We start from the raw sequence: 15,730 nt of genomic DNA, 5'->3' as shown, positions 1-15,730 counted from the left end.
ACCACTCCGGAGCAGAGCCGTGCTGCCTGAGAAGGGAGCACAGAGTACTTCCTGGAAGGCCTCCCCCTTGGCTTACCACCAGCACCAGCCTGCCCCCACAGCGTGCCCAGGGCCTCACTCACTTTCCTTCAGGCTCTGGATGGCGTTGATGTAGTTGAAGCCAAGGTACAGCTCAGAATCTATATTTGAGGGAATCCTCAAAAACCCAATGGCAGAGTCTTTGAACAGCAAATCCTTTTCCCCACTAGGAGAGCCAAAGAGCTGGAATGCAGATGACTTGTCTTTTCCAAAATTTTCCTAATTGAGGAAAAAAAAATAGAATTACAGTGTCAGTGGTAAATAGAGAGGAAAGGAAGAAACACAATGTTGAAAAACAGTATCTGAAGCTCGGGGATGATCCTGAGAGCAGGAAGCTTGGTTCACTTCCTCCTGTGCAGGGACTGGTGCCATCCCTGTGACACAAGCTCAGCTGTGGCTTATTCCTTCAAAAGTTGCCAGGGCCCGAGCACTCTGGGGTCCTGAGAATACTGCATCATCCTCCCCCTGCTTCTGCTCCAGCCCGTGAGACACTGTTCATCAGTAATGCGGGAGAGATTTCTATTGTTTCTGCTGTCTGGAGCACAGCCAAGGTAAGCAGTTCACGGAATTTGTAAAGTGTTGCGCAGACAGGCTGCAGAAGGACTTCTAGGGCAGCAGGCTATTAAGGAAGGAAGGAATCTCCCCGTCGCAAATCCAAGCAGGTGGGGAGAGTGGGGGGTGGGGTGGATACCTGTGCCTTCTGAAGAAGCCTCCAGATCAAGTCCTCCTTGCCACCCACACTTCGGGCCACAACAGCATGAGAAGGGACCCGGGCCAGGTGGCAATCCTTGAATGCGTCCACTGGCTTCCGAGTGTTATTTAAGCAGAGCAGCTCATACTTGTCCTGGTCAGCCTTGTCTGGCAGGTTCTCTAGAGGAAGGGTAGAAGTGGAGGGGAGTGCAGATGAGGTCACTACATGTAGGCATTAACCATGAACTGCAATTTCCCTCCCCCCACATTGTGAACTAGAGGAGATATCATATGCACTCTACAAAACTGGGGGGTCAGAAAGACAGTGGATTGCTCCAGAACATTGAAAAAAGAAAAGTAGTGCTCAGAAAGCCTTGAGGGCCAGCCTAGTGGTCCTGTGGGTCCGACAGGCTGCTCTGGGATCATTACGACCGCTGCCAGGCCAGCCAAGGAGGCAGAACCAGACTCCATCTGTTTCCAGGACAACTCCACCTAGAAAAAGGTCACATGGAAATGCCCTTGCCCATCCCTCTAGAAATAATAAAAATGAGAAGCATTTTTAAGGCAGGAAATACAGTTGAATCACTTCCCGACATTGGGTGTTATCAAAAGAAGGGGAAAAACTGTTTCTAGGAGCCGGTTCAGCCCGATTTGGAACTGCTAATGTATCTCATATGTAAGTTGCTTCAAAATATATAAAGTGACAGGAACCTGCCCAACTCATTTTATGAGATTAGTACAAACTTGATCTCAAAATCAGGAGAGAGGGATCCCTGGGTGGCGCAGCGGATTAGCGCCTGCCTTTGGCCCAGGGCGCGATCCTGGAGACCCGGGATTGAATCCCACGTCGGGCTCCCGGTGCATGGAGCCTGCTTCTCCCTCTGCCTGTGTCTCTGCCTCTCTCTCTCTCTGTGACTATCATAAATAAACAAAAATTTTTAAAAAAATCAGGAGAGAGAGGTACAGGAGAGAATTACAGGACTTTTGTACTTAGGAAAATGAATGCATCAATCTCAAATATACATTAGCTAAACTCAGTCTAACAGAGTATTTTAAAAACTAATAGATCAGGATTAAGGTTTATCAGTTTATTCCAATAACAAAAGAATGGTCAGGCCTCAAAAAAGCTAAAACAAACAAACAAACAAAAAGCTAAAGCGATTCCCACCATTAATGGAGTAAAGGAGGAGAACCGTGAGATCATCTTAATCTTAATCGGTGCAGAAAAAGCATGTGTATGTTCAGCATCTATTTGTGTTTGTTGGTGGTTTTTTGGTTTTTGAGGTTTTATTTTTTAGTTTCAGAAAACTAGTAATATAGAGAACTTGGTAAAGTTCTTGACCTTGACAAATGCCATTTTTTAAAGAGGCCACAGCAAAATCATACCAACAGGAGAAAATGTAAGCATGCACTTCAGATCTGGTGGCCACTTTCCATGGTGCATTCCTCAACTCTTAGAACCACTGAGCAAGACATACACACAACATAGATAAATCTCTAAAACGAAATGCTGGGTGGAAAATCTGGGTAGCAGCATGGTTTCTAATACTGAAACTTCTGTGGTTTGGGAACCCCCAAAGCACAAATGGCACTCTGCATTTTACAAGACCATATATATCTCGAAAGACTTGTGTCAAGTACGTGGCAGGGCGGTCTATGAGGAAAAGAAAGGCAGTGGGTATGGGGGATTTAAGGAAAAAATGATTGTTTAAAATAGGAAATAACAAAAGAGGCATGCCCTGTAGGGAACCTTGACAACAGTGTGCCCAAGAAATGAGGAATCTGATTAGTTCAATACTCAGAGTTATGGGAGAATAAAATAAAAGAAGGCAGTACCCGTGGCTCTCCTCCTGACCCTTACCAAACACTGTGCTGTCCCTGACAAAAGCCACATCTCCAGCCCCATCTTGCAGACACCTGTGGAATGAGAAAGCGGCAGAATGGTCAGCACCGAGCGGCCCTTCTCAGCTTCTTCCCCACGCCTCCCAGGGGAATGGGGCCCTAGGGCTCCTCTCCTGTGGGCGTCTGACCCACAGGGGTCAGGGTGCTGAGGCTTTGGAGCACCCCATCTGAGAAGGCAGCAGGTGCCACCTCCTGGTAGATTGTGAGGGAAGAATGGCTCGGGTGCTGGCCAGAGACCCTCCCCCCCACCCCACCTCCTGTGTTAGGGGCTGAAAGGGTAAAATGGGTCTTTCTCTGTAAAAGGGTTTGAAGCCTCTACACCAGAGAGTAAAGTCTTAGTAGCTTCCTTGGTCATGTGCTTCTTTCTCCCAGGACTGAGTGGTGGCTGGCAGACAAGGTGGGGGGCCTTCCCTCTGCAAAACTGCCTGAGCTCAGGAGGCAGATGGGGGACGAGAAGCAGAATCAGCCTCAGGATGGGGACAGAGGGTGCTGGGGGCAGTCGGGCCGAGCTCACTGTCTCCCGGCTGGGGCGAGGCCCACGCAGGGCCGACCACACAGCCTGGACACTCCAGCGGTCCTGCCGGGAACGCGGGACTGCTCATCTCATGACAAGACCCCTTCAGTTCCTCTGTGGCTAGGGGGAGGGCAAAGCGGCAGGGGCACCCAGGACATCACAGGGCAAAGCAGACTCAGGGTTGTGAGAAGGAATGGCCAGTGCCGGGGTGGTGGCTCACCAGGCCGGTATAGAGGTGAGGGGCACCTAGGGGGCATCTGGTGCAGCGGAGGTGGGGACGCCTGGAGGGCCAGGTGCACCGGCCAAAGTCAATGTCCTCTTTGGACTCAGAACTTCTGTCTACACGCAGTAGAAGGACTGGACCTGCCCTGCCGGCTAGGCAGGATTTGGGGCCAGAGGAAAGGCCTCCTGGGCTGAGGACACGTGGCGCTCAGCCACTGGGGAGAAGAGGGCGCTCTCACTCACTTGAAGGCACCAGAGTAGCCGAAGTATGGTTCCTGGGAGGAGCAGGCACATTTATTTTGCTCTGTCCCCGCACACAGGCGACACAGGTTAGGGTACTGTTTTCCATCTGCACAGGGCACACAGCTGGCAGAGAAGAATTTGGCTACAGCTATTGAACACAGAGAAATAGACCACATAGTGTGAGCTAGCCCAGCCATAGCTCGTCACACCTCCCGTGTCACTCCTGTGGGCAGAGAGCCACTTCCTCCACCCCTGCTGGATAGCCTCTTCCTGAGGCTAGGAGCTCAGAGATGCACTTGGCTGACAACAGGCTCAGCTGCCACCTCCCAAGGGCCACTGGAGCAGTGGGCCCATTGTGTGTGGGTCGTCACACATGCTTTACAAAGTGGCCTGTGTGTGCAGTTGGCCTGGAGACCCCTGCCAGAGATTGCCCACTGTCCCCCGGCCATCTTACCTTCCTCAAGGGGCTCAGGTGGCCCTGTCCAGTTTAAGAATGGACGAAGGGTACCTATAGGGATGTTCCATCCCGCAGACCTGCCAAGGCCTGTGTGGCAGGACCTCACGCCCTGTAGTTGGTTTAGCTGGAAGTTGGTGCCTTTCTTTGCTATGGCCACAGCATAATAGTGGATTTGTTGCTCTGCAAAGGGACAGAGAGAATTGAAAGCTCTTAGCCAGAACCAGAGGGAGAGAAACAGCCCACTGTGACCTTGCCCTAGTGCAAAGGGGAGCCATATGCTGCCTTTTCCCGTGGCCTGCTCTGTTTCCCCAGGGAACCCACGCAAGTCCTCCCTGCAACAGGTCAGCATCTGGCCCAGAGAGACCTGAGACTCCGTTCCTTGCAAGTGGGACCCCACCTCTACAACCCCTCTGACTGCACAGAGCCCAGGGCCAAGGCGAGGGCCACCACAGCGGCTGGGTCTCCAGGAAAAACTCACTTGTTTGGGTACCATACACCTCAGCCGCTATAGGTCGCAGTTTTTTGGGCTCCAGGCCTGCCTCAAACACCAAACCACCATCCAGGGTCACAGCATCTGCCTTGTTTGCCTGAAAGCAAAGACACAGGACCCACTTCAGGAGAGAGCCTGCCCGAACCCAGGCAATTGGATTTCAGGATGTCACAAGTCTCCATGGCTGGAAGGATCTTCAAAAGGGTTGCCTTTCGGTCGCATTCACTCATGTCCTGTGGCAGGTGGAAGCAGCCAAGGGTCCCTCTTTTGGGGGCACTGGCATCAGCCCAACTGCTTTAACTCCTGGGGTTGGCATGTTGGCTCTTTTGCATGAGCCCCACTGCCTGTATCACTTCACTGATCCTGCCCTTCAGCCATTTATATACAAAGCTGTTTATTCTAAATACTTCCTTCCATTTTTGCTCTGTATTTATTTGTTTTATTTCTTTTATTTTTTATTTTTTTTAAGATTTATTTATTTATTCAGAGAGAGAGAGAGGCAGAGACACAGGCAGTATTTCCTTTAAATTCTTTTTTAAAGAATAGAAAATAGAACTATTACGCTATCTTAAAATTATCATAATAAACCACATTCATCCTCTTTGGCGCATTACCTCTCAAATACTTACATATTTCTTATATTTGCAATCTGGTACAGATAGTACCTTGTGGACCGCTTTACTCATCTCAAACCACATAACATTTTCTTACTTCTGCAGAGTCTTTATTGATTTGATTGACTTCATAATATTTTATGCTGATGTGGTTTTTCCATAGTTTATCAAATAATCCCTCAAATGTCCAGCACTTTCTTTTTGCTATGAAACCTGTGCTTTCATGGATCGCTTGGTCCTCATAGATTTTTTTTCCTTCTGGTGACCTCTTGCCTTGGGATAGGCATCTGAGGGTGGAATCATCCAGTGAGCATGTTTATCTTCATGGCCCTGGCTGTTGTTGTTAGATCCATATGATCCATGGATCCATATGAAGATCCGTAATGCCAATTTGGAATGCCATGGACCACGAAGATCAGTTTCACAATGAAATCACCAGCAGGACAGGCTTTCATTCTGTTGCTATTACTCTAGAAAATACAAATGCTAACAAATTGCTTTGGTTTGTATTCCTCTGGCCGCTAAGGGAAACATTTCGTATTTTTAGTGATTATGATTTCCCTCTATTACTCTGTTCATATCATTTTTCATATATGACCCTATATTTCTTGGCAAGTTGAATTAGTTCTTTACAGAGTATACCGTAAATAGTAATCATTTGTCGGAGCTGGTGCATATTAATTCTAGTGCTTTCTAAATTTTTTGATTGTTTTTAATGGCTATCAAATTATTCAGATTTTTTAATCCATTTGCTTCATGATTTAGTTCATTGCTTAAAAGCTACAAGAGCTTTTGTTCCTCCAAAGTTCTACAAATTAACCTGTCCCTTGGTTCTTCAAGAATACATGTTTTATTTTCAACCATGTCATCTGTCTCAACTTTGTTTTGATGTGTGGTCTGTAGAACTGAATGGGGGTTTTTATTAAAGAGGCAGATTTTGCAACCTCATCACAGATACTGGGCTGAGTGGGTTAGAATAGGGTCTTAGAATCTGCATTTTAAACCAGCAGGGTATGATGGTGCTGTTTTCAGCAGGCCATTGTAAAATAATAGCCTAAAACATCGTTCAGACTAGATTTTTTGCCTAAGTACTGTTTCGATAACTCTAGATATTATTAGAAACTTTTACACAAATTACCGACTCTGTGCTAGAGTCAAGTATGCACAACCATAGCACATGGCAGGCACACAGAACATATATGTTGAGCAAATGAGTAAAAATTATTTCAGTATATCTAATATCTCAAAAAGCAAAAGGAATCTGAAATCATCCAAAAGTCATGATTCCCTTTTCTCTCCATCTGGAAATGTCTTGTACAAACATCTTTCCAATGCCCAGTGCCCTGGCTGGCCCTTCTCCAGCAATGTGATGTTGTAACTATGGACCAGCTGAGCTTACTTTGCTCAGGGTTTGGGGATAATGATCTTCCAGAGGTTTTACCTTTCAGAGGAACCCTGACATTTGCCAGTGTTACAGGTTCATCCAATATGACTAATTTTGAGTTTGCAACAGCTGTTATTAACAGTGTGTGTTGCAGCCCCAGATTCCCCACACATGGTCACTCTGCTTTAGAACATTAATATCTGCTTTCAAAATAGCCTTGTGTCCTGTGAGGAAGGAGCTCTCCCAACTTACAGGTACCCAGGAAGAAAAGCAGAGGAAGTAGGGGAAAACACATTTTCTATTTTACTCCATTTCATTCCCTCCATTCAGTTGGGACCCACTCAACACATGGCACTGACTTACCTTGATAGCCTGGATACATTCTTGGCGGGAGGCTTTCCTTGTACAGGAGACAATGGGGCCACCTACTTTTTTCATATTCACTTGGAATTTGGAGCATTTTTTTGCCTCTGCTTTTGATGTGGTGCACCATCGAACATTTTTCCTAGGGGCGGCCAGACACAGTCCTGGGAGAAAGAAACCAGAGTAAGGGCTCAAGAACTGCCCATGGAAGATACCGTCTCACCCTCTGACAGGGTTTTCCAGACTCCTCCATCTCTCTGATCCTCCCTTTTGCTCTCCATTCAGTGCCTCACTCAAGCCACCCTCTTCAAGTGGACTTGTCTTGATGGTCTAATGAGCATTCTTTGCTGGCCAGGAGGCTATAATTCTCATTAAAGGAAATGGTCAGAGCCTTGGAACTATTTTCTTTCCTGTAACTGACACACTTCCTACCTCTAAAAAATGATGATGACCTTTCGCATCAGTTCATGAAGTTCTTCCACCTGCTTTGACCCACATGAAGCCGAGATGTAGGCAGGAAAGGGATTATTGTTCCTGTTTTATTAATGTGGAAACTGGCTCTTGAGAAGGCTGAGTGATTGGCTTCTCAGCAGTGGCAAAATCCAGCCTAGAATCTGGATCTCTCTAGTCTGTTGAAACTACAAGAATCTCCCTGGATGATGCCAAGGCAACTAAAACACACCTGACTCCTTGCCAATAGCTACAGTAAGTGGTGGTACCAAATGGGTCAGTGTGCCAGAGTTAGCACCATTCACCTCTGTATCAAAAAAACTAGTTCTCCTACCGAGACTGATTTGTTGATAGAATCTATACATTTAGGCAGGAAGCTGAACCAGATTTGCTCATAGCTCTTTAAAAAACCACGTGGTTGGGCGGCCCAGGTGGCTCAGTGGTTTAGCGCCACCTTCAGCCCAGGGCCTGATCCTGGAGACCCAGGATCCAGTCCCACGTTGGGCTCCCTGTGTGGAACCTGCTTCTCCCTCTGCCTGTGTCTCTGCCACTCTCTCTCTCTCTCTCTGTATCTCTCATTAATAAATAAATAAAATCTTTTTAAAAAATAATGCAAGTGCTTATGTTTAAAAAAAAAAACACATGGTTGGGGCATCTGGGTGGCTCAATGGTTGGGTGTCTGCCTTTGGCTCGGGTCATGATCCCAGGGTCTTGGGATCAAGCCCTGCATCAGGATCCCTGGAGGGAGCCTGCTTCTCCCTCTGCCTATATCTCTGCTTCTCTGTCATAAATAAATAAATAAATAAATAAATAAATAAATAAATAAATAAATAAATAAAATCTTAAAAAAAACAAAATGTGGTTGCCTGATAAATGGCATCTATGAAAAACTGATAGTGAACAGTATATTAAAATGGTGAAAGACTGAACACTTTCCCCCTAAAATCAGGTATCCACTCTGAGTTTTTCTATTCAACATGATATTGGCAATCCTAGCCACAGTAATAAGGCAAGAAAAAGCAAGAGAAGGTGCCCATATTGGAAAGGAAGGAGGGAAACTGTCTTTATTTACAGATTACATGATCCTCTATGTAGAAAAACCTAAGAAATGCACAAAATGGTATTAGAACAAGTATAACAAGTATAAACAAGTATAACAAGAGCACAGGATGCAAGATCAATATGCAAAGAGCAATTATATTTTTGCATATAAGCATTGGATGATCCAAAAATGAAATTAAGAATATAATTCTATTCACAGTAACATCAAAAATAATTAAATACTTAGGGAAATATTTAACAAAACAAATGCAAGATTTGTACACTAAAAATTATAAAGCTTTGCTGAGGGAAATTGAAGATCTAAATAAATGGAGAAACATTTATGTTCATGCTTTATAAAACTCAGTATTGTTAAGATGGTCATTCTCCCTAAATTAACATAGAGAATCAACACAAACTCTATCAAAATTCCAGGAGGCCAAGGTTTTGTTTTGGTTTTGGTAGGAATTGACAAGTAGATTTTAAAATTTATATAGGAAAAATAAATACATGATATAAAATAGCCAAAATAATTTTATATAATTTATACTTATAATCTATTTTTATATTATTTATATTCAATAGTCAAAACCATTTTTTAAAAAGATTTTATTTATTTATTCAAGACACAGAGAGAGAGAGGCAGAGGGAGAAGCAGACTCCATGCAGGGAACCCAACGTGGGACTCGATCCTGGGTCTCTAGGATCACACTCTGGGCTGAAGGTGGCGCTAAACCACTGAGCCACCCAGGCTGCCCTCAAAACCATTTTTAAAAAGAACAAATCTGGAACAATTTTACTTCCTAATTTCAAAATATGCTATAAAGCTACAGTTATCAAAACAAGGTGATGCATAAGGATAGATATATAAATCAGTGAAACAAAATTGAGTCCAGAAGTAAATCTTTCTATTTACATTCAACTGATTGTTAATAATGACATTAAGGTAATTCATTGGCAAAAGGATAGTCTATTAACAAATGGTGCTAGCACCACAGATATCCACATACAAAAAAGATTAACTTAGAGTCCTACCTCACACCACGCACAGAAATCACCTTGAAGTAGATCATAGAATTTAGTGTAAGAGATAAAACAATTACATTTATGAAAGAAATACAAAGGAAAGCTACGCAACCTTGGGTTAGGCAGAGTTTAATTAGCTATGACACCAAAGCACAGTCCATAAATGAAATAAAAAACCATTGATAAATTGGGCCTATCAAAATTCAAAACCTTTATATTTTAATAGACAGTTAAGAAAATACAAACACAAGCAACAGACTGGGAGAAAATAAATGGCTCAGTGGCTTCAGTGGCTCCGTGGTGCCTCAGTGATTGAGCCTTTAGCTCAGGTCGTGATCCTGGGGTACTGGGATCGAGTTCTGCATCGGGCTCTGCGCAGGGAGCTTGCTTCTCCCTCTGCCTATGTCTCTGCCTCTGTCTGTGTCTTTCATGAATAAATAAATAAAATCTTAAAAAAAAAAACCTTGACAACTCAAAGACAAACAACCCAATCAGAAAACAGGCAGAAGATATGAACAGACATTTCACCAAAGAAGATACATGAATAGCTAATAAGCACATGAAAAGATGTTCAACATCATTAATCATTAGGGAAGTGCAAATTAAAAGCACAATGAGTATTCATTTCACACCTACTGGGATTAGTTATAATAACTAAAACAGAGGATAACATATAGGTGAGGATGTGAAGAAATGGGATCCCTTATACATTATAAAATGGTGGAGCCATTTTGGGAAATAGGTTGGCGTTTCAAAATGTTAAACATAGAGGGACCACACGACTCAGCAATTCCACTTCTAGATATATACCCAAAAGAAACAAAAAGATATATCCACGTAAAGACTCCTACATGAAAATTCATAGCAGCATTATTCAGAAAAGCCAAAACCTGGAAACAACCTTAAAAGTCCAGCCCCTGGTGAATGGCCAGAGAAAATGTGGTACATCCACACAATAGAATATTATTTGGAAGTAAAAAGGAAAGAACTGGTGATATGCACCATGATATGAGAAAACCTCATTTATGCTAAATGAAAGAAACCAGACACAAGACACTCCATAAGTATATGATTCCACTTGCATGAAATGTCCTAAAAGGCAAATTCATAAAACAGAAAGTAGATTGCCTGATGCAGGGGTAGGAATGAGAAGTAACTATAAATGGATATGAAGAATCTTATTAGGGGGATGGAAATGTACTAAAATTGATTTACAGTGATGGTTGTGCCACTTGGTAAAATTACTAAAAATCACTGAATTGAACACTTAAAATAAGTGAATTTCGGCATATGCAAAATATGCCTCAATAAAGCTATTACAAAACAAAACAAAAAACCACTTGTTTCCTAAAGCCCCCTTTCCATTTGGATGTGCTTTAGGGTGGAACCCTCAGCTCTCTGCCACTTGCTATTCATGAACCATCCCCTGCATAGTCAGACCCACGGTATTGAGGCTCCCAGGGAGAGTGTGAGGAGGAGACCAGTGGCCCCTAGGCCAAGTCAGCATGGGCTCAAGGACATGCTGCCACAATCCTTCTCCACCAGCCATCCTCCCAGGAAATCCCATGGGAGGTCATCTAGCCCGAGGCTCTCATGGAATGGTCCTGCCATAAAAATTAACCCAGTCATATTTAGCCACTTCTGACCCAGTAGCATTTCCTGGATGCTCTCTGCATACACAGTACTGTGTGTCATACAGAGGAACATGTAAGCAGACAGGACTAGACCTTACCTCCCATCTGGAGAGGGAGAAAGTCAAAAATGAGCAAGCTAAGGAGGATGAATGCTCTAGAAGAAACAAACACCAAACCAAAAGGGAGATCCTCATGACCTCAGCCAGTAAATAAGGGAGTGGCAGCCCAGGAGGGTGAGAACAATGGACCCCAGTGTTAATATTGCAAGCACGGTTTATGCCAGGTGCTTTGCTCAGCACCTCACATCCTCTCTGCCCATTGATCCTCCCTACTCTCTGTATTGTGAGTTCCGTTAAGATCCTCCTTTCCAGGTGAGAAAATAGTGGCTTTAGCTAGTTATGTGGTTTGCCCAAGGTCCCCCCGGCTAATAAGCATTGGGTCTAGGATTTGAACCTACAGAGTCAGGCACATAGCCCCTTGCTCTCACCTGCCTATTTAGGTCAGCTAGCTTAGAGACGGGCTGCAGTGGAGATGGGGTAAGTAAAGGGTTTGGGGTCAGATCATGGAAAGCCCTCAGTGCTGGTCCAAGGAGGTCTCATTCCAGAGGGAGTAGAGCACTCTTGTGAAAGAGAGCAAAGAGCTCTACCTAGAATGGGGGGAAGGGTGGACCTTAAAGCACCAAGCAGAGAAGCACTGGGAATGGACAAGGGGCAGGAATAGGGAGGGGGTGTCAGAAATCGGCTTGGTGATGGATTGGACCAGGGGTGAAGAGGGGGAGCAAAAGAGAAGACCATGCTTTGAGGTGAGAAAAGATATGCATGGCGGCAGGAATGGGGAACTTGGGGGCAGAGCTAGCTTCTGGGAAGGCCTGGACCAGGAGAGGAAAGGACCATCAAGGAGTTCTCCAAGATTCATAGTCCCAGCCCCTCAAACACCAGGGGCTGGGTCAGAATGCACCACCTACTCATCCCCCCTACCACAGCTCTCACCAGTCACCTCCAAAGCCACAGGTCCCCCTCAAGACTATGTGCTCCCCAAAGCAGGTCTGGGGCTGGCCCTCCCGTATCCCCAACCCCACAGCCGAACTGTGTCAGCCACTACTACTAGTGCTACTCCCCTGAGCCTGGATGGAAACTTCTTGAAAGAATGCATCCCCTGATTGCTTCGGTGCAGGCAAGCAGTGCCCTGACTTCAAAGGCAGGGGCTGGGATGGAAGATACTCTTTCACCCCACCCAGTGTCCTCTACCAGGACGCCCACGGGAGCAGGGCAGGAATCTAGGGCTGCTGTCACTCCTTCCTCAGGGTAGGAAAGGGTTTCGATGACACTTTAGGATGCTAGCCATCATCCTATTGACTGTAGGATTTAAACTGCAGACTCGGGGAGTGGAGAAGGGGTGGCCCAAGGCAACCAAAGATTTGAATAAAAATGAGACCCAGATGTGTAACTCTAAGCCAGGATTCTGTGCCCATGACCCATGATTAACCTTCAAGAAAGCAGTTTCCTGCTTCTCATCTCTCCCAGGTGGCCCCAACCCTGTGCTGTGCTGCAGCCTGATGCCACAGGTAAAGGAGCAGAAGGAAAGCTGGCCCTGAGCAGTTGGTCCTGGCAGACCTAACCCTGCCTCAGAGAAGACAGGTATGACAGTACCCAGAGGAAGGTATTTGGAGAAGGGGACCAGAAGGTGGAGACAGCGATGGCTTCATGTTCCCTAGGTTTGGGGGCATGAGCTCCCTATGCTCTCTATGGCCCTTTGCCACCCAGGAAGCTCTCAGCTGGGTGTACATGCCCTAAACCAGGAGGAGGCTGACCGGGGCTGGCAGGGGCCTGGGGAGGGAGGGGACACCTGTCCTTTACCTCTGACACCCCACATGCTGCCTAGGCACTGATCCGCATCACAGCCCCCGCCACCCGGGAACCCTGCCCTCACACATCTACACTGCTGATGTGCATGACTAGCGAGTGCCCTCTGCACACCCCAGAAATTATTTCACATCATCCCAGTCCAGGCACATTTAAAACCAGAAATCAATCATTTCCCTCTTACACGCTCTGACAGAGGGTGGTTTCAGGAGGGCCTGTGCCACCACCCCTTCCCTTCTGCAGGGGAAGTGTGTGCATGACTTTGCCTGCCATTGAGCAGGTGGCAGCCAGCCTCCTCCTCACAACTCTGTGGGAAGATGGACTTTTTTTTTTTTTTTTAACTTAAGAAACTAGGGCTCTGTCAAGCCCCAGTCACACAGTCTTAGCAGGAGCTGGGTTCTGAACTCCAGGTGCCTGTGTGTCTTGGGCAGGTCATTCACGCCCTGGGTCTCATTTTCTTCCCATGTGAAAAGCCTATAACAGTACTTTGTGTCCCAAAGGTCCGGATGGGACACAGTGGTCGCTTTGCACAGCTCTAGGGACTCCCCACCGGCTCAGGGGAGCTGGGCTCTGGCTCCTCCACAGGCAGGTGGGCCGCCTCCGGGCTGGGCGGTGGGCTGCAGGCGCTGGGAGCCCACCCCGTGGGGCGCGGGGACAGGGGTAGTGCCAGGGCGGGGCACGGGGGGAGGGTGCACCGGGATGCAGGCGTCCACCCCGAGGGGCGCGGGGACAGGGGGTGCCAAGGCGGGCGGGGGCGGGGGGAGAGTGCACCGGGACGCAGGCGCCCACCCCGAGGGGCGCGGGGACAGGGGTAGTGTCAGGGCGGGGCACGGGGGGAGGGTGCACCGGGACGCAGGCGCTCACCCCGAGGGGGCGGGGACAGGGGGTGCCAAGGCGGGCGGGCGGGGGGGGGGGGGGGAAGTGCACCGGGACGCAGGCGCCCACCCCGAGGGGCGCGGGGACAGGGGTAGTGTCAGGGCGGAGCGGGGGGCAGGGTGCACCGGGACGCAGGCGCCCACCCTGAGGAGGGCGAGGACAGGGGGTTGCCAAGGCGGGGCAAGGGGGTAGTGTGCCCCGGGATGCAGGCGCCCACCCCGAGGGGCGCGGGGACAGGGGGTGCCAAGGCGAGCGGGGCGGGGGGAAGGGTGCACCGGGACGCAGGCGCACACCCCGTGGGGCGCGGGGACAGGGGGTGCCAAGGCGAGCGGGGCGGGGGGGAGGGTGCACCGGGACGCAGGCGCTCACCCCGAGGGGGCGGGGACAGGGGGTGCCAAGGCGGGCGGGCGGCGGGGGGGGGGAAGTGCACCGGGACGCAGGCGCCCACCCCGAGGGGCGCGGGGACAGGGGTAGTGTCAGGGCGGAGCGGGGGGCAGGGTGCACCGGGATGCAGGCGCCCACCCCGAGGGGCGCGGGAACAGGGGGTGCCAAGGCGGGCGGAGCGGGGGGCAGGGTGCACCGGGACGCAGGCGCCCACCCCGAGGGGCGCGGGGATACGGGGGTGCCAAGGCGGGGCAAGGGGGGGAGGGTGCACCGGGACGCAGGCGCCCACCCCGAGGGGCGCGGGGACAGGGGTTGCCAAGGCGGGGCACGGGGGGAGGGTGCACCGGGACGCAGGCGCCCACCCCGAGGGGCGCGGGGACAGGGAGGGTGCCAAGGCGGGGCACGGGGGGAGGGTGCCCCGGGATGCAGGCGCCCACCCCGCCGGGGCGCAGGGACAGGGGGATGCCCACCCGGCGAGGCACGGGACACAGGCGCCCCCCCAGCGGGCTCCCGGGACCAGGGAGCCCACCTGGCGGGCCGCCCCCAGGTACCTGCACTCACCAAGGGCCCCGAGGAAGAGCAGGGCAGGAAAAACTAGCTTCATTCTGGGCTCCTGAGGCGACTCCAGAGAAGTCTCTGCCACCTTGCACCAGCTCTGCGCCTCTTTATCCTGGGCTTGGTGACCTCACGGGGTCTGCCCCACCCTGTGGCCCAATAAGCTCCCCTGCCCAGTGTCCTCGCTCCCCCTCCACTAGCTCCTTGAGGCCAAGAGAGGGGGGAGGGGCAACGGGAGGGGGAACAGAGGTGGGAGGGGAGAAGGGCCAGTGCCTGAGCAGCCTTAGCACCCAGAGAGAGGAAACCCTGCCCACAGGCCACCTCCTGAGTCTGCGCTGCTGCTGCAGGGTGACCCGGATGGTCTTTCTCTTCACAAGCCTGCAAGTCCCTAGCAGGCCCCTGAGTCTTGTCCTTCCTCTGGTCTTGGTGCTTTCCAGAGGGTTGAACCCAGAGCAAGGATCTTAGGGTGAACATTTATGATCATCTGAACTGGGAGACTCACCTTCCTTTCAGCAGATGGATCTAAAGCCTGGGAGGAGTAGGGCAGTAGAGCCACCTCCACCTTGGCCAGCAGCCAGCCCAGAGTTCTACAGAGGACCCTGCTGCCCCTGCCACCCGGGGTCAGCAACCTGGGACAGCTAGCAGAGGTGACAGCTGCCCAGAGTCTGCCCTAGGCTGCCCATGGGGTCTCTCCTGGCCCCACTGGGACCACAACACAGCTCCCAGAAGACAGAGCCAGAGGTCTCCGAAGAAGTGACCACCGCACAGTGCCCAGTGGCTGTCTCCCTTGTCCCCTCATTTGCCAGTGAGAAGGCTGTCCTAATTCTTGTTTTCTTTTTCTTTTGTTTTCTTTTGTGGCAGTATGAGGTGGGAGATGGGAACCTCATTTTGATAAATGGCATATCTTGTCAACAGAAGCTGACCTTATTTCAGGGAGGTGTTTTT

General features: G+C 49.2%; 1 protein-coding gene across 1 annotated transcript in view; it reads right to left on the bottom strand.

Annotated features, from left to right (window-relative positions):
* LTF (lactotransferrin) overlaps positions 1-14,966 on the bottom strand; it is a 31,423-nt gene extending 16,457 nt beyond the window's left edge. Inside the window, exons 1-8 of the mRNA XM_072786500.1 lie at positions 14,792-14,966; positions 6,958-7,121; positions 4,585-4,693; positions 4,104-4,286; positions 3,650-3,797; positions 2,630-2,685; positions 770-948; positions 123-297 (exon numbers count right to left, since the gene is read on the bottom strand). Of these exons, the coding sequence (XP_072642601.1) occupies positions 123-297; positions 770-948; positions 2,630-2,685; positions 3,650-3,797; positions 4,104-4,286; positions 4,585-4,693; positions 6,958-7,121; positions 14,792-14,834 (1,057 nt within the window). The 5' untranslated portion in view covers positions 14,835-14,966. The remainder of the gene's footprint in view (positions 1-122; positions 298-769; positions 949-2,629; positions 2,686-3,649; positions 3,798-4,103; positions 4,287-4,584; positions 4,694-6,957; positions 7,122-14,791) is intronic.
* Positions 14,967-15,730: the final 764 nt, after the last annotated feature.

Source organism: Canis lupus, chromosome 19 (genome assembly GCF_048164855.1).
Source record: "Canis lupus baileyi chromosome 19, mCanLup2.hap1, whole genome shotgun sequence".
NCBI lineage: Eukaryota > Metazoa > Chordata > Mammalia > Carnivora > Canidae > Canis > Canis lupus.
The sequence above is the reverse complement of the archived record's forward strand: the minus strand, read 5'-3'. Positions and strand labels throughout refer to the sequence as shown.